At 49.9% G+C, this 21,726-nt stretch overlaps 1 protein-coding gene across 1 annotated transcript in view; it reads left to right on the forward strand.

Moving 5' to 3' along the window:
* Positions 1-21,499, forward strand: part of STXBP1 (syntaxin binding protein 1) — a 69,739-nt gene extending 48,240 nt beyond the window's left edge. The window contains exons 11-19 of the mRNA XM_028107650.2: positions 572-632; positions 1,973-2,038; positions 2,793-2,873; positions 4,765-4,903; positions 5,784-5,893; positions 7,426-7,527; positions 9,343-9,428; positions 12,378-12,532; positions 19,522-21,499. Coding sequence (XP_027963451.1) covers positions 572-632; positions 1,973-2,038; positions 2,793-2,873; positions 4,765-4,903; positions 5,784-5,893; positions 7,426-7,527; positions 9,343-9,428; positions 12,378-12,532; positions 19,522-19,604 — 883 coding nt within the window. The 3' untranslated portion in view covers positions 19,605-21,499. The remainder of the gene's footprint in view (positions 1-571; positions 633-1,972; positions 2,039-2,792; positions 2,874-4,764; positions 4,904-5,783; positions 5,894-7,425; positions 7,528-9,342; positions 9,429-12,377; positions 12,533-19,521) is intronic.
* The last annotated feature ends 227 nt before the right edge of the window (positions 21,500-21,726 follow it).

Consider the following 21,726-nt stretch of genomic DNA (forward strand, 5'->3'; position numbering starts at 1 on the left):
AGCCAAAGGCAGACGCTTAATGACTGAGCCACCCAGGTGCCCCTTGCAGAAAGACTTTCTGTCTGCTACATTGAGTTGGTGATATCCTTAGTAAATTCACAAGGAAGAGTGGGAAAATAACACAGTCTTGGATAGTTCAGTTGTTCATAAAGTGGCCCCAAACTTTTTGGATCACTCAACCTTAGGAAAATGTTGCTTCACATTTCCAATATGCAAGTTTATTTATGAATTTACTATATAGTTAATTGTAGTAATATATATGTTTTACAGTATATACAAAAGCATAAATTTAAGAAGGATGGAGTAAAGTAAACATAAATAGATGTACTAATAATTTCTTCTCTCAAATCATCCTGTACACCCCCCTCTGGAGACCTTGGTTTAGAATATTAGTTAGGAAAATGATGTATCCCTCTCTCTCTTCTTCACAAATCACTTTTAACTGCATACCTTACTGGCAGGAAAAGTTGCCACATATTCCTAAAGGAAGAATCTCGCACCACTTCTGTAGCGTCCACATGGAGGCCCGAGGCATTGCTGTGAAACTTAGCTGCCTCCTTCTGTCTTCTAGGGAAGTCACCCGTTCTCTGAAAGATTTTTCTTCCAGCAAGAGAATGAATACTGGAGAGAAGGTAAATGCATACTAGAGCTCCAATGTCCTTTAGGCTAATTCTGTCTTCTTTCTGGGAGCTGGTTGGCAGGGTGCCTCCATGGCACAGGATTAATGAGTTAGGGGCTTATTGTCACCTCTTCATCTAATATCATTTTTTCTTATTTTTGCATTCAAGATTGAGATCGGAGCCCTCATCTTTTGATGTTTATAGAGATCTTCATTTTGTTACCCTGAAGATTAATATTTACTGTTTTAGATCATAATTCAGTTTAAGCCAGAAGAACTAAAAACCTTTTTTAGCTTGTGGTGGAATTAGAATTCATAACTTACTGATCCTCTCCTTACCCTGACATGGGTTCATCAGAGGTGGTTTACCCATCGTGGTCAAGGCAAATACAGCTCTGATTGTATTTTAAGCTTGCTTAAAACCATTTGGTGACTCTGTTCCCAGTAGAAGTCTCACTCACTCATGGACACACCTTATAGCACCAGGCCATCAGGCTCCCCAGACTCTCAGGTCTGCCCCCCACCTGCTTGTACCCACCACCTTGCTCCAGCCATGCCTGACTTCCTTGCCTAGGCCTTGCCTTGTGAAGTCCTGGTCCTTTGGCTCAGTCATCATTTTCTCAGGGAAACCTTCCCTACTCCCCCCTAGACTAGTGAGGTGCCTCTATGCACCTATGCAGCCACACTTGTGATTTCCTGAAGAACACTAATCATCTCAGTCAGAATGGCTCCTCTGCTAGATGGTAGCTCCTCAAAGGCAAGAAGCTCTCTTTTTTGTTTGTTCTGTTCTTGTCTCTCTAGCACCTCATCTGGTATATAGTAGTAATTCAATAAATTTTTGCTGGCTAAGAGTGGAATTAGGTGGGTCACACAGTTAGCAAGTAAACTTTCACCTGTCAGGGTGCACATCCCAGCCCTTTCCCAGCTTCTTCCTTCTTTCTACCTGTCTAACAACTGTAGCCTTTCTGCTGGGATGAAATGTGAACTCAATTTCAAGACTGCTTGAGCTGAGTATGCAGAAAAGCAGCACGGGGAAGAAAAATTGCTCTTTCCTGGCAAGAATTCTGCTCTCAGTAACTTTCTAGTCCAATAAATAAAACATAATTGCTACCCTTTGGAGTTCAGTTCCCCACCTATAAGATGGTTACGGTATTTGGATCAATAATTTTTTGAACCAGAGGCCTGGAAATCTAAACCCATGGTGATCTCGGGCTTAATAGATTCGAGAGTTTCTGAGCATGCACTCGGGAAGTCTGGTGCTGGCTCCTGTCCTGCTCTGTGCCTCCCACCCTTGCAAAGCCTCCTAGGTCAGGACCATTGGAGTGAGACCATATGTTTTCCTTCCCCTTGTAGACTACCATGCGGGACCTGTCCCAGATGCTGAAGAAGATGCCCCAGTACCAGAAAGAGCTCAGTAAGGTACGACCATCCCAAATGATGGGTTTGAATCTTGAGTATAAACAGTTGCAGTAAGACCTCTCAGAGCCCCTCTGTACTGACTGATACATTGAAATCCACAAGTTTTTAATCAACTTCCAGTTTTATTAGGAAAAGCTGTGAGGCTGGGTAACTTACTTCCTATGACTTTCTTTTCTCCTCTTCATCCTTTTCTCTCTTTATCCTTCAATTCCTCACCTCATGAGCCTCTCCCCTGGGCTGCTTGAATGTGCTCATGACAGGGCAGCTGGCCTCCTCCAGAGTGAGTGACCTGAGGGAGAGAGCCAGGAGGAAGTCACAGTGCCTTTTCTGTCCTGACCTGGGATGTCCTACATCATGTCCTCCACACTCTGTTAGAAGCAAGTCACTGAATCCAACCAACACTCGGTGTGTGGGTTGGGGGCGGGGGGATTAAGCTCCACCTCCTAGAAGGAGGGGTATCAAAGAATTCTTGGACACATTGTAGAACCATTGTATCACCCTACCCTCATAAAGGATTCCTCCCTCCACTTGCCTCCTTTAGGAATGCGATTTGTTCCTCTCTTTTGACACACAGAATTTTCTGTCATGATATTTGTGTTCCTGCTGGAAAGCATGTTTTATCTCCTTTATGAGGCTGGAATCTCCTCGTGGCATTGCACAGTGTTTATACGTTGTAGGAGCTCAGTAGATGTTGCATGAGTGATTTCTTGTGAGCGAGTGATTTCTTGATTACACACTCTCTGCTTTTTCCCAGTATTCGACTCACCTGCACCTGGCCGAAGACTGCATGAAGCATTACCAAGGCACCGTGGATAAACTCTGCCGAGTGGAGCAGGTAGGACCTTTTCCTTCTCTTTCTGCCATGCCCACTGACCCAGCTGAATGGTAACATCTGACCTTGAACATCCCGCAGAATCATAGGATATAGAAGTCTACTAGATCACGTTGTCTCAACTCTGGAGCCAATCAATGCACTTCCACTCTCAATGGTAGGGACTAGATTGGTCTGGAATGCTGTGTCATTTGGATTTTGCATGTCTGACTTTCTACTGGCTCCTTGGAATGTCTGAAGAGAGATACATGGATCTCTGAGCCCTACACTGACAAGGCTGGCTGAGTTTTATATTCTGAGTGTATTCTTCTCCTGCTGTGACCACACCAGCTTTGGAGACCTAGATGCTGAGAAAAGCTAGTGCAGTAGCATGTCAGAAACGCACCCACAGGCTCCCTGATCACGATTAGGACTGAAAGTCAGCAGTTTGGGATTTGAATTCTGTTGATTGTTTGATGTGCCTATTTCTGCTTTATTTTCCTCATCAGCAAAAGGAAATAACAATGCTGCCACATTTTCCAGGAGTGTTGTGTGGAGTCACTAATCCTGGCCCTCCATTCTCCAAGTGTGAGAACATTCCTCAGCTAGGGTCAGCTTCCAAGGCAAGGGAGGGCATTAAGCAAGTGTGAAGCCGCAGTGAGAAAGAATGGCTCAGGTTCTCAGTGTGAAGCTAAGATTTGCATCTTCTGGCGTGATGTGACAGGCCAGCTTGGGTTTGTCAGACCTGTCCTGATTCATTGACGCTCTTCTAAGGGGAAGTGACCCTGCAGAAGTCCATCAGTTTCATGGGCGATCTTGGCAAAAGAACTGGACTGTCTGGAAAATCCCTATATCAGTAAAAATGCAGTCGGGGTGAATCCTTCAAAGCATACATTTTTTCAGAAGTGCTCCATAGTATTTGTTGAACTTGTTATATTTGATTGGACCTTTAGAGAGTATTAGACTCAGGTCCCACTGCACAAATGTCTGTTGAGGATGGTGGTAGCTCTGAGAGGTGAAGGGGCCTGGGGGCACCCACCTTCCTCGACCTGGACAGACCATGAACTCGAGACCATGATGGTTATGGACTCATGGGGTCTTTAGAGGAGGGAACCTTCAGGCAAGCCCTGTCTGGGCTCCAGGGGGAGTTGCAGCCATTGGTCTCTGAGAACAGAGTGAACGGTTCATGGTTTCCTGAGGCTGATGTGCCACCGTCTCTGGCCTCTCTACAGTGGATATGACTCTTCCCTGAGTCGTGAAGTCGGGGCCGTCACTGTGCTCTCTCTCATCCTCCCTCTTTTGCCAGCCCCTCTTTCCTCCTTCATCTTTCTGGGTTGGATTTGCAAGTTTGGGAGCCCTTGTTTTTCTCCTCGCCCTGAAAGTGGTTGGAAGATTAAAAACAGGTCAAAAACATAGAGTAGCTCAAAACTCAAAAAACATGGCCTTCAGCGCCAAGCGGGAGCACATGGGAAGAGTCTAGCCAGGCAGTGGCCCCTTAAAATGCCAAAGCTTTTCATGTGTGGGAAGGCAACCCTTTCAGCCCCGATCCCTCAGCAGGGCTTTGTACCCCTAGAGGACCCACCAGGATTGAATCTTGACCCACGGAGTCAGCACAGCTACACGGGCACTCACCCGGAGGGAGCAGCCTACCTTCAAACAAGATGGCAAAAAAATCATGGTGGTTTCTGTTTTTGCAAAGTGAACCCTGGGGCTGTCATCACTTTTCACTGACGCTATATAAAACAATGCTGATGACACCAGTGCTGATTACGGGGCATTGTGAGAGCAGAAGCCCCTACACAGGACCTTCCCCAGCCAAGTGGCAAATCCCGTTTACAGACCACCAGTTGTCTAATAGTTCCCATCCATCCAGACCATCGCCAGGGATGGGGCCAGTGTGGTGTGTTTTCTGCAGGACCTGGCCATGGGCACAGATGCTGAAGGGGAGAAGATCAAGGACCCCATGAGAGCCATCGTCCCCATTCTGCTGGATGCAAATGTCAGCACTTACGACAAAATCCGCATCATCCTCCTCTACATCTTCTTGAAGAATGGTAGGAATGGTGGGATGGAGAAGAGCGGAGAGGCCCATCCTTGGGCAAGTGAGGCAGGTGGGAGAGAGAAGGCAACGTAGAAAAGTAGTTTAGGAGACATGGAAAGGATATTTTTTTTTAAGATTTTATCTATTTATTTGACAGAGATACACAGCGAGAGAAGGAACACAAGCAGGGGGAGTGGGAGAGGGAAAAGCAGGCTTCCCACAGAGCAGGGAGCCCGATGCGGGGCTCGATCCCAGGACCCTGGGATCATAACCTGAGCCGAAGGCAGACACCTAACGACTGAGCCACCCAGGCGCCCCGGAAAGGATATTTAATACGGAGATCCCAGGGGCTCTTTACATTTGGGGAAATGTAAGCAAATGAGTTGCAACTAGAGGCAATTAATTCTAGAGGTAATAAAGGTGTGGCATCTCTGGAAGAGACGGGTGGGAGCGGGGAGAGGCCACTGACTGCAAAGCCAGTTTGTGAGAGCATGTCTGCCAGATACTGGCATCACATTGGTAACTCTGCCTTTAAATAACTGATTTTTACCCACATTATAGTTGCCCATAAGTGTCCATTGTGCAGGAGATGGACACTGAGACTCTTGACTTCGATGTGGGTGGGGGTGGGCAGGGATGGCTGAGAAGCAGGAGACAGGTGGAAATATAGACCATAATGGGGCAGTTGCTGGTGGTCAAAGCCTGGGACAGAGTGGCTAGAGTGGAATCAAAATGCTGATTTTGTCCTCATCTTACAGTAAAGTCGATGTGGTGAAGATTCATTTCTACTAACCCTGAGAAGGGGCACTGTCCCCCCTCAGGCGACTGGTTCTGCTTCTGAGTGTGTGATGCATGGTGGTTGGGTGTGGTGACCAGGGGTTTTGTTCTCGCAGGCATCACTGAGGAGAACCTGAATAAACTGATCCAGCACGCCCAGATCCCCCCAGAGGACAGCGAGATCATCACCAACATGGCGCACCTGGGGGTGCCCATCGTCACTGATGTAAGGCGCCAGCCTTGCATATGGGGAGGGAGAGGCAGAAGAGAAGCTGGCATGTCTTATCTTTTCTCCCAATTTACTTAAGGTGGCTTATGATACATACACTCAACATTGAGAAAGAAAAAACATAAAATCAGAGGAATAAAGGTATAGAGAGATGTAATAAAATAGAAGTGTTACTCCCAGAACCAAGATCTGCACAGAGTCATTAAAGCTGAGCTGTGTCTGCACCAGCCTCAAACAGGAGTCACGCTGGCTTCATTCTCTGTGTCTTGAGGTCAGTCTGGCTCTGCCTTTGCACACCCACATCCAGCATCTTCTCTGAGGGTGAGAGCACAATGCTTAGTTAGCATCAAGCAGGTTTGCCACTTGGTTCTTCACTGGTGATGATTCAGAACCAGGCCAGGGCAGGCTGTCTGGGAAGCCCGACCCCACCGCATGCTCTAGAAGAGGCTGGGGGTCGGGGGGCTCCAGAACTCAAGGAAGAGGCCCAAGCACTCTTCAGATCTCTCTGCTAGGAACCTCACTCTATACTTTCTTCCTATGGGGAGTTGTTCACACAGTGGTGCTATAAAGCTGGAGTTGCAAATGTACTTCTTTTGGAATATTAGAGTCAAAAACTTTGTCCCTGAGCCCAGACCAGGGACCTAGAACTGGAGGTAGTTTGGTGTTTTTAGATTCTTTTTCACAAGAGGCACCCAAATGGGAATGGAGATGGTTTACTCATGCACCCAGACTGTCAAAGCAAAATCAAAGACCAAGTCCTACCCAAAACAGTCTTTTCTCCTATAACTGAAGCAAACTATGTTTTTAACTACCAGGATTTTTTTTTTTAAAGATTTTATGTATTTACTTTAGAGAAATGGGGAGAGAGAGAGAATGCATGCACCAGTGGGGGGAGGGACAGAGGTGGAGGGAGTGGGAGAGGGAATCTCTGTCTCTTTTTTTTTTTAAAGACTTAATTTGTTAGAGTGAGCGAGCACACAAGCGGGGGCAGGGGGGTGACAGGCAGAGGGAGAAGCTGTCCCCCCATTGAGCAAGGAGCCTCATATGGGACTTGATCCCAGGACCCTGGGATCAAGACCTGAGCCAAAGGTAGATGCCTAACTGATTGAGCCACCCAGGCGTCCCAGGAGAGGGAATCTCAAGCAGACTCCCCACTGAGCACAGAGCCCAACGCAGGGCTCAATCCCATGACCCTGAGATCCTGACCTGAGCTGAAACCAAGAATCAGATGCTTCACTGACTGAGCCACCCAGGGACCCCACTACAAGGAGTTTTTTGAATGACACTTATATATTTGGCCCACATTTGCCATTTTTCCTGGCTTTAAAGAACCAAGTTTGCTCCAAGTTCTTGGGCAAAAGCCCAAGGGGCACACGCTGGACTTTTCCAGGAAAACCCCTCCCACTTCGTACTCTGCCAGTGCTGACTCTCTGAAGGGAGTCCTCAGGAGCAATTTCGAAGGGCCAGCAAAGTCGCAGGGGCCCAGATGACCCCTGACTCCATCTAATGTCACGTGTGTTTGCACTCAGTCCACACTGCGCCGCAGGAGCAAGCCAGAGCGGAAGGAGCGCATCAGCGAGCAGACCTACCAGCTCTCGCGGTGGACCCCAATCATTAAAGACATCATGGAGGTCAGTGAGGGAGGGCTGTGAGGGTATGTGGGGGACAGCCAGGGCCTGGGGCTCTTTGCCCACAGGCCCAGAGGCCTCCAGCTTCACCTGCTGTGGGCTGGTGGTGATAGCCTGGGGTGGTTATCTGTCCCGGAGGATTTGTATCCAGTTTCAGAGCTCTTCTAGGCCCCATAGCCTTGTCCTCAGGGTTTAGGGAGAGCTGTCCCCAGAGGCCACCAGATGCAGACCCCCATGATCTATATGACATAGCCCCAGAGTAGAGACCCCTCGATGGTGCTGTATCCAAAGGACCAAACACATCTGGCACCTATAGGTCAGATGAGTAACGAGTGCTACTCCGAGGGTGCAGGTGTGGAGGGGCCTTCAGGATGCGACCCGAGCCCATCCCTCCCTAAGACACCCCATCAGTAAGGGACCCTCCCAGGCATGGTTCTGCCTCTGCTCGTCTGTTCACATCCATCCCTTGCCTGTGGTGCTCTCCCTTTCCACTTCCGAGCCCTGCCTGCCTTCAGAGTCCCCATCAGGTCTGACGGTTCCCATGCACTGCCCCTGTGTGACCTCCCGGCACCAAAGAGGCTGCCCCAGACTCCTGTAGTGTGTCGGGGCTGCTCTTTACATACATGTATCTGTTCAGTGTTTGGAGTCAGCTTTTTATACCTTGACCTCTGCCCTCAACTCATGTGTCCTCTGGCACGGTGCCTTGGACATAGTAGGTGTTTCGTATCTGTGAAGTTGAGTTGTCTCTCTGCTCTCTGCTTGTAGCTCAAGAAACCCCGCTTAGAATCCTGCCCCACTGGACCTTCCGAGTGGGTCTTGGAGCTACCTTGTCCAGCTCCTGCTCTCTGTAGGTGGACAAGACCAGGGTCCTGACAATGAGGGGACTTTCCCAGAATTCCTTTGTCAGTTCAAGCAGTCTGTGTTCCTGCGGACTTATTAAAATAAGTATACTTTAAATATATATAGTGAGTCAACTTCCTGTTTTTAAAACCCACAAACCAAAAGGATGGGTGAACATGAACATCTAGGAACCAGTTACATTTCTTTGTAATATAATTAAAGCCCACCTCCTATCTCATTTGCTCCTTCATTCTCTGCTCCCTTTTCCTGCCCCTCTCCCCCTCTCCCTGAAGAGCCGTGTGTGTGTGTGTGTGTGTGTGTGTGTGTGTGTGTGTGTGTGTGTGTGTGTCAGCTTCCCATGGTACCTGTTAGGAGGCATGGGGATTTCTAGACAGCAGGAGGTGCATAGCTGGAATCTGCCCACTGGATAATTAGACCCTTGGAAAACTGAAGGTGTAAGATCTTGTCTTGCCCGAGAGACTGCCTATGCCTAGTTTCTCCAAGACTGATGGCAAGTGTCAGGAATTTATTGGACAGAATGCAACATTTATAACCTCACATAGAATGTAAAAGAAAAAGAAAAAACAAATTAGAAGGGAAGCAAGAAAAATGAATGCGGTTTTGTTAAAGTTTTTTTTTAGTCATCGCTACACCCAACATGAGGCTTGGACTCAGGACCCCAAGATCAAGAGTCGCATGCTCTTCTGACTGAGCCAGCCAGGCGCCCCATTGCAGTTTTTTGTTTTTTTGTTTTTTTTAACTTCTCTTGAAGAGGCAGATCTGCAGACTGATCTCAGTGCACCAGCCAGTTGTAGGGCATCTGGTCCCTGAGGAGCCCAGTGCTAGGCACCTGGGTTGTTGCAAACTTGGCCGTGTCACTGTGCTAAGTGACTTGCTCTTTGAATCATCTTGCCTTGGTTCTGTTGGCCCTTCTCAAACAAATGGCAAAAGCCCAATATCTGTCTCTTTTTTTTCCAGGACACAATTGAAGACAAACTTGATACCAAGCACTACCCTTATATCTCTACTCGCTCCTCTGCTTCCTTTAGTACCACCGCGGTCAGGTGAGTGAGAACCCTGAGCCCAGTGAGTGGGAGAAGTGGGCCCATCTCTGGTTGGTTTTCAGGCAGTCCTGTTAGGAAGCAGCAGTAGCCACAAGAACCCTCCCACTGCTTCTCGTCACAGCCAGAGTGCAGGCCCTTCACCCTCAGGCTTCCCACTCCACTCTGACTCATTCCTTGCTCCTCCCTTTGTTCTCTCCACTTCTGCCTCACTAGCTTCCTTCTCTGCAATGTCAGGCTTACTTCTGCCTCAGGACCTTTGCACTTGCTTTTCCCTCTGCCTGAAATGATCTGTCCCCAGTATATCTGCGTGGCTTGCCCCTTATCTCCTCTACCTTCCCTAACTATCCTTTTTAACATTACACCAGTGTTCCCAGCTGTGCTATTCGTAATAGCTCAAAAGTGGAAACGACCCAAATTTCCATCAACAGAAAAATGGGTAAACAAAACATAGTGTATTCATACAATGGAATATTATCCAGCCTAAGAAAGGAATGAAGCACTGACTTGTGCCATAACATGGGTGAAGTTTGGAAACATTATACTAGGTGTAAGAAGCCTGTCACAAAAGCCCACACATTGTATGATTTCATTTGTATGAAATGTCCAGAGTGGGCAAATCTGTAGAGACAGAAAGTAGATGAGTGATTGTTGGGGATGGGGGGCAGGCGTTGGGGTGGTGGAATGGGGAGTGACTGCTAACGGGTATGGACTTTCTTTCTGGGGTGATGAAAATTGTCTAAAATTGACTGGTGATGGCCCACAGTTCTGTGACTATACTAAAGACCACTGCATTGTACACGCTAAATGAAGGAATTGTATGACGTGAATTATCTCTCAATAAAGGTGTTACAGAAAATAAAGAAAAAAAATGATAGCCACCCCCCAACACCTCCTCTCCCCCTTCCTTTTTTTGTTCACTCCATACATTATGCCAGCATGTAGTAGAGTATTTGTGTTTCTCTTGCTTACTGCCAGTCTCCCCCAATTAGAATGTCAGCCTCACGAGGGCGGGGATTTGTGTGTCTATTTTAGCCTCAGTTGCTAAAACAGAGCCTGGCACATAGTAGGTGCTCAGTGTATTCTGCTTTCACTTTTGATTATTCAATTGAAGGGGATGAATATGTTGTCTGCATAGAGCTGCGTTTCTCAGAATCATGCTTGATGGAAACGTAGATGATGGAAGTGTGGATGCCTTGGGTTTATTGGGTTTCTGCCACATACCTGGTGATGCTCAGATATTTCAGCTTGGAGATGTGAGTAGACAGCAATCCATACTTCTGTCCCTGGGTTCTCCAACACTGTGTTTTCTTGGTTGCTCACGGTATCTTCCAGGGTCTGTTTTCAAAGGCGTTTCCTCTCTTTCTCCTCCTGCCGTGCATCGGGAAGCCTTCCCTTCTGTGTTCTGTGAGGATGTCTGAAGGCGTTTTGCCTCCAGACTCTTCTTGGCCTCCCTCGTCTGTGTGGTCCAGGCTGTTCCCTGACCCACAGAAGCATCTGTTACCTTTCCTGAGGTGGCAGCCTCCGAGCCAGGGTGCTACTGTTTTTCTTTGACAGTGAGAGCCTGGGGTGGCTCCTGAGAAGAGTCAAGGCTGAATGAACCTTTGAGCTTGGAACAGGAGCATCGCTAGCTCCAAAGAGGGCGTGCTGGGGCCCTGGAGTAGCATTTAGCCCCCAAGATGAACACTCTGCATGCTTATCCTCCTGCTTGTGCTTTGCCTGCCATCTCTCTTGCCTCGCAGCCTGCTGCCCTCACTTTTATTTTTTTTAAAGATTTTATTTATTCATGAGAGACAGAGGGGGAGAGAGAGAGAGTCAGAAGGAGAAGCTCCCTATGCAGGGAGCCTGAGGCGGGACTCGATCCCAGGATCCTTAGCCAAAGGCAGACGCTTAACAGACTGAGCCACCCAGGCGCCCCGCCTCTGATGCCAGTGGAGGCCAAATGTCGATTGCCAACATTGGGTAAAATTCAAAATCCCCGGTAGTGCTGCACAATGGCAGACTGTCAAAGAATTTTCTCTCTGTTGACCCCATGTGCCCCTGGCACCTTCAGGATCAGAAAGTGACTTTTTTTAACGCTGTCATTAGGAAGAAGTACAGAGATTTCACTAGAGACTCTCTCTCCTTGTTTTGCTTTTTGTTTTATTTCCCCCATTTTCTTAACCTGGAAGCAACCCATTTCTTATTGTTTCTGAGGATAAGGTGAAGACTTACTAAGAGCACCTCAGGGGCAGTGGGGGGAACTGCCCCACCACTGAAATGCCTGTCTTGCAGGAGGAGCTCAGTGTCACGTCTCCTGGGAAGACTTCTCTGGTGATGCCCGGATGATGCTAGAAGGCCCTCCCATGTGTGTCCTGATAGCACTGAGCTCCTCTGTAGCACGATTCTGACCTGCTTCCTTCTCCCCACCCACCCCAGTTAAACCGCGAGCTCTCGGTGGGCACGGCTGAATCTTCCTCGGGGTGGCACCGCGGGGCCAGGGGAGACCGTAGCCCGGTGAGGTTCTTGGTGCATGAATCAGCGTCCCGACCTGAAGGCGGGCCTTGACTCTGCTCACTGCCAGCCGAGGGTCCCAGACAAGCCTAGAAACCCGTATGCTCGAGGGCAGAAGCCTGACAACCACTGTGAGGGGCGAAGCTGGGGGGTGTAACACGCCAAACTTTAAAGCTAACTCGAGCCTGCCTGTCGCCTCGTGTTTCTGAGGGAGTGACAAGCTCAAAGCATGGGCAGCCAGACCCCTTGGTATTGTGCACAGCGGTTCAGCTCAGCCAACACTCGCTACTACTCTGTTTTGGTCACTGGTGTACAGAATGAATGTGTAAATAAGTCATTGAGGTATGAAGTGCTAAATGCTTCAGTGCAGATAAACGTAATTAATCTCTCTCTCTCTTTCCTTCTCTCTCCCTCTTTCCTTCCCTCTCCCCTTCTCCCTCTCCCCCCCCCCCACCCCAGCGCCCGCTATGGGCACTGGCATAAGAATAAGGCCCCAGGGGAGTACCGCAGTGGTCCCCGCCTCATTATTTTCATCCTTGGGGGCGTGAGCCTGAACGAGATGCGTTGTGCTTACGAGGTGACCCAAGCCAATGGAAAGTGGGAAGTGCTAATAGGTGAGTGGGGGCATGTGTTCTAGAGGGAAGGGGCTGCTTCGTTGCACTTTGACCCATTCCACGCTTTAGTGTTTCATTCTGTCTTCGATTCTCCATTGCGCCTGCAAAACTTAGTCTCTAGACATGTTTGTGGACAGCAGCAGCTAAGGGGCAAAGGGTTCTTTCCTCGTGTCTGCACTGTGTCTCGTGATGAGAGGCAGCTGTAAGCGATGGGAAGCGCCCGAGCACAGACTCCCGTCCCTGCTCGGCCACTGCCAAGCGGGTCACCTTGAGCAAGCGCTCCACCTCTCCATGCTGCGAGTTCCTTACCCAACCAAACGGGGTTAAGAACACCCACTTACAGCCCTGCACTGGGCCTGAGATGGGACTTGTCTGTTTCCTGGCATTGGGCCTCATATCCAGAAGATGCTCAGTGAATGGAAGGTAAATTATCGCCCCCTTCTTTACCTGTCCATTGGAGATGGACAGACACAGCCTGCGAGCAGATACTGCGTGAAGCATACTGGCCTGACTGCTGGAGTCTGCGAAGGGGTCCTGCCCCACCTTGTTCCTACCACTTCCAGGTCGGCCATACCCTTTCTGGCATTTCCTTTCCAGAAGAAAGCAAGCAACTCATTAAGCTGATTTAAAGACTCCTTTTTCATGCCTGTAGGAGCTTCCACAGTTTCTAGGGCTGGAAGGGGAAGAGTGAATTCCAGATGCCTTCCTTTTGCCCCATCTTGCCCTTAACAAAATGGATTGCACCTCCTGGGCTGCCTCTTGACATTGACAAAAGGCTATCGGCGCATACTGCCCTAGCCTTGCCCCTGATCTCTATAAGCTGTGTCCGTTTTACACCTCCGCTTTGGGGTAACCAAGTCACAGTGCCCCCTAAGCTCTCAGAGTGAGCAGGTTCTACAGACCAGTCTATGTGGCCATTCCTGGGTGAGTCAAGAGGGACCTGGCACTGTCAACCGCCTTTCTAGAGACCACCATTCAGTGGGGAGACTGGACATCCTCTCCTTCCCCTCCCCATTCCCTGGAACTTCCCCAGCTGGTCGCCATTTCTCCCTGTATTGTTTTCTTCTTTTTTTACGTGGACCCCATGAGAAAGCTCCCTCTGTCCCCTGCTTGCGTATGTGTTGCATGCATGTGTCTGATAATTCTCCACTCAAATACAGCTTTCCTGGGCAGAAGCTGTCACAGCCAGGCTTTGGTGTAAATCTCCCTCTTCGACTTTGGTCCTGACTTGCAGTTCCCTGTTGGGGGGTGGAACCCCGGGGTGATAAATTTGCCCCCGCAGATTCACGGAGAGGCCTTGCGCAGACAGCTGACGTCCGCAGCGTGGCCTCACCTGCTTTGTGCATGCCGGCTGTCCTTGAGGCCTGTCCTTGAGGCCTGTGTGTGTGTGTGCGTGCTCGCGTCTTGCTTTCTCGTACCTCATTGGCTGCATAAAACATAGGCCTGAGTTGGCATGTTCCTGTAACGTACCGTTGTTCAAGCAGTCAGCTGGACTCTGTTCTCCCACAGGTTCTACTCACATTCTCACTCCCACCAAATTTCTCATGGACCTGAGACACCCCGACTTCAGGGAGTCCTCTAGGGTATCTTTTGAGGATCAGGCTCCAACAATGGAGTGAGAGTCAAAGAAACAAAGTAAAAGCAGCTTATTACAGAAAAGAAACTCTTCCACTCTGAAGGGTTTTCTTTGATTATTCCGTCACTCTTTTTCTTTCTTTTTCCCTTTTTAGTTTATTTATTTGATTTTCTTTCAACAAGAAAATGCTTGCAGTTCTTAACCGATTGAAAATGTGTCCGGTGCTGCCTTCACAGACCCTGCCACGAGAGCCTCTGGGCCCCGGCCTGCCAGCTCACTCGTGCCCTGGGTCACCTGCTGCTCAGTCAGGCAGTGCTGCCCCCTGGGTTTTAATCCAAAAGTGATTATAACTGCTGTGACCCGTCCTTCAGAGGAGCTGGAAGCTGAGGGATGCCTGGAGGCATGGCACGCAAGCCTGCTGGCCCAATTTGTAGGCACCAGGCAGGGAACACATAGCCTCCTGCTTGTGTGGGGGTTGTGCGAACTTGAGAGTGAGGCCAGCAGTCGTTCAAGGGACCATCATGTCTAAGAAGGCAGAAGTCCAGTGGAGATACGCACGGGTACCTGATCGTGAGGGAAGCTCGTTGGAGCGTGTCAGAATAGACTCCACGCCAGGGGTAGTTAGACACAGAAATTCCTTTTTCCCAGGACAGGCGCTCAGCTCGAGGAAGTTTCTAGGGGGTGATGGGGTCATGAGCCATCGTGTACTTGGTGAACTCCAGCCACCAGTGGAAAGCTCGGGTCTCATGTTCGTCTGGGGGAAATGGCCCTTCGTAGTTACTGTTTCAGTAATTGCTTTTATTTTCATTCTCCTGTGGATTTTTTCTAGTGTTGAGTCATCACACCCCTCCCTCCCACTGAAGTCTCTTGGTGAGATCTGGGAACCTTTGGGTTAAAATTCGTTCTTCACACAGTGTGCTGTTTGGCTGTCTTCTCTCCTACCACGCTTATGCCTTTGCCCGTTACCCAGGAACCTGGTGTCCGTCTGGTAGATTATCCGGATTTTACTCTGTCCTCACTCCTCTCTCTTTCCATCCCTCACATGTGCTGGGAACCTCCTTTGCTGTGTTATGTGACAGACGGTTACTGAGGAACTCCACTGCAGCATTAGTTTTTCCATAGCTTTCTTACGCAGTCTGTGATGAGGCCACACTCTGTGTACCTGACTTCATGCACTCCACCGACCCCCACCCCCACCCAGGCTGAGATGGGTCACCTGTGAGCAGTGGCGAGGCCTGGACTCTCGCCCCAGCTCTGCCAGGAGCACCTGTGGGACTGCAGCAGGCACCCCCCTACACACACACACACACACACACACACACACACACACACACACACACACACACACTGTGCAGAATGCAGGGCCCCAGGCTCCTTGAGCTCTGACCATCTCATTCAGTAATTCAGATCAGGGGCCTCAAAGCTTGCAGTCCTACCCTCATGCATTTGCAATCTCTGATGAACCTCAGGGGATTGGGCCATCAGAGCCATAACCAGGGAGCACCAGAAGCGTGCTTGTTTGTATAAACAGAACATGCTCAGGCCAGAAAAGGACTCGCCCTAAAGGTCGGAACAGGCAGCTGTGCAATTTGTCTCCTCTTTCCTCCCTGTGGCCTAGAGATGGCTCCCCCTGGGCTTAGTGAGGGGAGAAGCCACATGTGGGATGAGCCTGCACGGTGCACAGTGGGCTGGCTGTGGCCCTGGGCTGCCTCCCATCCTGCCCAGCTGCCTTCCCCTAGAAAGTGCAGCCAGTGGGTGGTGAATAAAAGCAATTGTTAAAAAATAGTCATTGTTAAAAAAAAATCGTCATTGTTTAGAAGTACCTTGGTTGGTTGGTAATCAGAGACATCTGGTTCTGTGTACAGAGGGCAGATAGGTGATCAGCATTTGCTACGGGATGTATTGTGAGACTTACTGAGGACAGGTGTTCAGTCCAGGCTATAGCAGTGGCGGAGTGCTTGCAGGCTTTGAAAGACTCAAACCCACAGCCCGGAGGCTCCAGCTAGGATTCGCTCTGGAAGTCCCTGCTTCAGAAGCAGCCTGTCCCTCGCAGGCTGGTTTCCTTTGTTTTATGTTCAGTCAGTACAGAGGGTCTCAGCTGACATCTGAGCAGAGAACACGAATAGACTTGAGTTGTGTACTCTTGGCTTCTGAAATGCTTTTTTGGGGCAGTGTTGTGTTTTAGAGAGTTCCTTTAGGAAAAAGCGCGACTTGGAGCCCGAATCCCGGGGAGGTCGGAGGCAGATGAAACTATGACTTGCCCCCTTCTGTTGTGATTATCCAGGTGATCAAAGACGAGGACAATGCAGGACAGGAGAGGGCCGGGGTTGTCCCCTGTCCAAGTCAGTGTCTGCAGTGACTTAGCTTCTAGGAGATGAATTTTCCCGCTCAGCAGTGAGTGAGTGTGTCCCTGGTGGGCCCCGCGTGCAGGTGCCAGTGCCCACTCCGTCCTCTGGTGCCTCTCTCTCCCCCACGTGCCGGTTGAAGGGAGCAGGTGTGGGTAGCCGAAGTGCACAGATGCTACCAAGCCTCACCTTAATCCCATTAATCAGTCATCCCTCCGTACCGTCCAGAAGTGAAGTCTTTGCATTAGATCTTCACCCCAAGCTCTGGGGGGGGGTTGTGTTAAAAGTACCAATCCTGAGGGAATGTCCAAGGGGCCGCCTGGAGCCGATGGAGGTGCACCGAAAAGCTGTCCACAGCACTTGCACTGGGGAGAAAGTTTTTGGTTTTTTATATTGAATGTTTTGCTTTATTCCCATTTGGGATCAGAGAAGTCTCATTTTTCAGTGGGACTCAGATCTGAATCTGAATTCAGAGCGAACCCATTGCCCAACTGCTATTTAAGCATTCGCTTATATGACCCCTATCGGGGCCAGGAGCCCAGTGTGCCCAGACTTGAGACCAGTGGCCTGGCTTCCGGGCCTGGCTGTGCCACCAAAGGGCTGCAAATGAGCACTCTGCCACTCTGGGCTTCGTTCTCCCATCTTTAGGATGTGGGGTGGGCCAGAGCATGTTTCCCAAACCTGGCAGATCATCAAACTCTTCTGGGTTGCTCTTACATGTACACATTTCCTGGTACCTCCCTGGATCTGCTGAGTTGGTAGGTGCATTTCGGCCAAAGCCAGCAATGCCTAGACTAACCGATCTGTAGGAACACCCTGATCTCCAGATTTTCTCAGTGAGGAAAGATTTTGTCCTGGCAGAGCTCACTGGGTCTGGCCCACAGCTCTGACTGTCTTTCAGATGACTGTGTTTGGAGACCACCATTCACATTTCTCAGTCTTGCACTTACGGAGCATAAGAGAGACCCTCAGAGCAGTGGAACCCCCTTGCAGTTCTGAAGGGCCGACCTGGTCAGCTCCCGTGGGTTCAAAACATGGGTTTGCTGCATGTGTATTATAGGCTCATGCAGCTCCATTTGCAGTGTTTGTGGTGGTGGAAAGCTTGACCAGGGTTTTAATTCAGGTGATTGGGTGACAAGAATTAGCTCTCAGGTGATTCAGATTAATACCAGCTGGTCTGGATCCTTTAAAGACACCCATTGAGTTTGGGCACAGAATACTCAGTCCTGGACATTTTCTTCTTTCACTCAGACTGGGAACACCAGATGGTCAGCTATTAGATAGTAAAAAGTTCTAGGAGCATGGATTCCTTAACCTTTTTTGGCCTCCCTCAGACCTTGAATTTGCATGTAAGCGAGGGTAGGGAGCACTTTGGGATAGGCATCTGACCAGAGGCTCCCTTTTGATTTTTCCAGGAAATCAAGTCTTCTGTCTTGTTTCCCCGAACTCAGCTGGATGGCGTGGGAGGGCATTAGGGACGGTTTCTCTAGCATGTGCACTGGTCGCCTTTACCTGGAAAGCCCCCAAGTTAATCTCTGCACAAATACCCAGAGGCTTTCTAGATGTAGATGCACAGACTGCATGGAGTTGAGATTTGGAAGACCCTCACTCTGGCAATGGTTCACTGTTAAGAATTTGGCAACATTTATTCCTGTTTTCTCACTTAGGGAGTAGTAGCCTTTGACGTTCTTTAGGACTCATAGGAAGATTAGCAATGTCACAGAAATGAGTCTACCTTTGGTACCTCTGTGGGAGGGCGGTGCTGTAAAAAGGCCCAGGAACATACTGCTGAAAGCCCCGTGGCCTTTCCTGAAGGCGCCTCAGGTGTGCAGGGCAATGGGTCAGTGAAGGGGCTGGTATGGGCTGTAAGTAGCCAGGGACCAGTTCCTCCCTCGGGGCAGTGACAGAATGGCTAGGGCTTGAACTACAGAGGATGGGATGTTGGAAGAAGCCCCTCACATTAGAGGTCTGGACGGACCAGGCAGGTTCAAGGCCTGCAGTCCCAGCCATCGCGGGTCAGCTGAGCACATAGTGGTCGAAGGCACAGGGACCCTGGTATTTGGAATCAACCCCACCAAGCCAGCCAAAGCCTTCTTTTGCCTACCCTCCGGGTGGAAATCTGGCAATCTGCAGTTTCTGTCCCCACTCCCTCAAGGCCCACGCCCTCGCCCGCACCTCCAGGGAAGCACATTTTCAAGTACGGATCTCTTTTGTTCGGTTCTTCTCTCCCACCGGGATCTCTTTCTTTGAAGCCCGCTGCTGCATGTGTGCCGGCCTCATGTTCACACCGGTCACTTCTGTTCTGTTCCAGTAAAGTCCATGTCCAAGCCACACGGTCCATGCATCTTTTTTTACTGCACTTAGCTCTCTCTCTCCTTATGAAAAAGGACTTCATCTATTTATTTTATTTTTTTTATTTTTGCAATAGAAGTATATCTAATTCCATTAGCTTAAGTTTTTTGCAAGCATTTCTAGTCTCTTACAATGTGCGGTCTCTGCAAGGTAAGGCCTCAGGTACCCTGGCCCTTTCCCTTTCACACCTGAGGTCCCCCCCACAAGGGCAGTCCCAGCCCGCTGGCTCCCGAGGTCAGTGGCTTCCCCCAGGCACCCCCCAGGGTGCCCTGCCCATCACTCCCTCCCTAGCAGGCACCATCCTTTCCACACACAGCCCCCTACCCACCCCCCGCCCTCTTCCCAGCCTCTCCCCTGCCGTATGGTTTGGAATTCCTCTCCCTGGCTTCACCGCGAGTGCAAGAGAGAATCAGAAATGCAGCCTCCCTGTCCCCTGGCAGATGACACTGAGCCCAGATGGAGAGGCGGGTTCCTTCCTTGGTATAGCCTGGGACCCTGCCTGAGCCAGAGGATGTGTTTTGTTTATCCACAGTCCCCAAATGTCTCCCAGGCCTATTGTGATGTGGCCCCAGCACCCCACCCCTGGCCCCCTCCCTGCTTCCTCTAGACCAGGGTGTGGGTGGGGGAACGGATGCGGAGCTGGGGAACGGAAGAGCAGGAAAGGAGACATGGTGGGAACCGGAGCCAGCAAGCTCACTGTCTTTTCTGCCCCCCAGGATCCACGCACATTCTCACCCCACAGAAACTGCTGGACACGCTGAAGAAACTGAATAAAACAGATGAAGAAATAAGCAGTTAAAAACATAAGCCACCCCTCCAAAAAACGAACCCTCTTCCCACAGTGCTGCAGCCCCTACCGCTGCCCGCCTCAGTTACTTTGCTGACCCCGTCCCTCCACCGCCGCCCCCAGCTCTGCACGCCCTGGCCGGCACTGTCGCCACTGCGTTCTCGTGTTTAATGATGCCCTCTTCTTGTGTGAAACAAAAGAAAATAATGCATTGTGTTTTTTAAAAAGAGTATCTTCTATATGTGTCCTAAGAGGAGAAGTTCCCGAGTAAGGGACACACTGCTGGAGAAGTTGTAGAACCGTCTAGAATGAATGGACACCTTCTCCCCATTATTAGGATTCCATGACCTTGTATATAACCCAGTGCGACATGCACAAATTGCTTGAGTATGGGAAGGTAGACATTTGGGTGTTTTACAAAATCTGTTTTGGGTTGTTCCTGTTCTTTTCGGGAATCACAGAGATGTCTGTTGCTGGAATATTTCAAACTGAGGATTAATCTGTTGGCTTCACTCCAGTTCTTACCCCTCGGCCTGCTCTCATCCAGATAAGCTTGGCAGTGAATATCAGGTGACATCTTGTGAGGTTTGAGCTGGAAGCGACCTCTTAGCCTTCCCCAGTGGCTTATCCTCCCTGTGCTGGGGCTGTGGGAGGGGCTGGAGGTGTTCCTGTGAAGTCAGGCCGGGTGCTGGCCTGCGTGCGTGCAGCCTGTCACCGCCCCCCCCTTCCCCCAGCCCAGCCCGTGTCTACAGGGCTGTGATCCCAAGGGAAGTAATTTTGCAGCCTAAGTCATGGTGCCCAGCGAGTGCAGAGCAAGCTCCCACCAGGACCTTGGTCTCTTGCAGAAGCAGTTCGGCTGGCCTTTTTGGCCAGACCCTTTGCTTCCCCGGGCACCACCCCTAATAGGGCTCTTCCTTCTCAGCGGGGTCAGCACGGGCAGAGCTCCCAGGTGAGGAACAAACTAGAACGGAATGGGTTCCACAGGCTCCTGGGCAGAGGGCCCTTTTCTGTAGAGAAGGGTCTGCGCCCCTAAGACTTCAGACCATGGGAGAAAACCAGCCCATTGGATTTATGCAGACCCTGTTCCCGCTCAGATTATCCTCAGTTTAAGATACTTTATAATACTTTATTTTGTGTCATGTGGGGTCATATGTCGTCGTGCTTGTAAGAGAAAATGATCATTTTATTCTCTGTATAAAACTTAGCTCTAAAGCAAAAATGAAAGAAGCAAATGCAGAAAGGATGTCTCGTCATCCTCAAGACTCAGCAGCTCTCCGTTCTCTGATGGTGAGCGCACCATGTGTTCTGCTGCTGTTGTCACAAAATATAATGACAGTGGAAGTCACAAAAATGTCCCCTGCCCCGCACACCGCCGCCCTTGAACCCCTGCAGACCGTGTGCATATTACTGTCTCGTGCTGTCCTTGCAGACGTGGTGTGTGCTAGCTCCACGCGGCCGCCCGCTTTCCTTTCGGAGTGCATTCCTCGCCCTCCCTGGTAGCCGCTTCGTGGTGGCCTCTTCCCAAGGCTTCGGAGTCTCCCCGGCGCACTTGGATTAGTTTTCAGGCCTCTTCTCTCTGTCCCCCTCTCCCGTTTCCTTAGGACAGAACTGTAGGTGCTTGCCCTGGTTTGTTTCTTGCTGCCGCTGCTTGTTTCATCCCCTCCCCTGGACCAGACGGGGCTCACGCTTCAGGGCCTTGTGCGTCGAATGTGTTGGGTTTCCTTTCTCTGTTATTTATATAAAAATAATTTATCAAAAGGATATTTTAAAAAAGCTAGTCTGTCTTGAAACTTGTTTACCTTGAAATTCTCAGAATCTCAGTGTTGGAAAGTATTGAAGCACAAACATGTATCATCTCTGTACCGTTCTGTACTAAAGCACTCGAGTCTAATAAATCAATCAATCAGCACCCATTCACGGTGTCCGCGGTGACTCCTAGTCTGGCTTTACCTTGAAGAGTCAAAGCAAGAAGGCTGCTGCGGTGGCCCGTTGCAGATGAGACCACCACCCCGGCTGTGGCTCGGAGTCTTCTGGAGCCCAGTCAGCATCGCTCCCGTTGAGCTCTGTAATGGTCTCACATTCGAGGACAGTTCACGAAGCTTGCCTTGGGCCCCGGGCAGCAACAGGGCACTGC

The sequence above is a fragment of the Eumetopias jubatus genome, unplaced genomic scaffold (genome assembly GCF_037043125.1).
Source record: "Eumetopias jubatus isolate StellerSeaLion01/CBP00866 unplaced genomic scaffold, mEumJub1_p1.0 scaffold_15, whole genome shotgun sequence".
Classification (NCBI taxonomy): domain Eukaryota; kingdom Metazoa; phylum Chordata; class Mammalia; order Carnivora; family Otariidae; genus Eumetopias; species Eumetopias jubatus.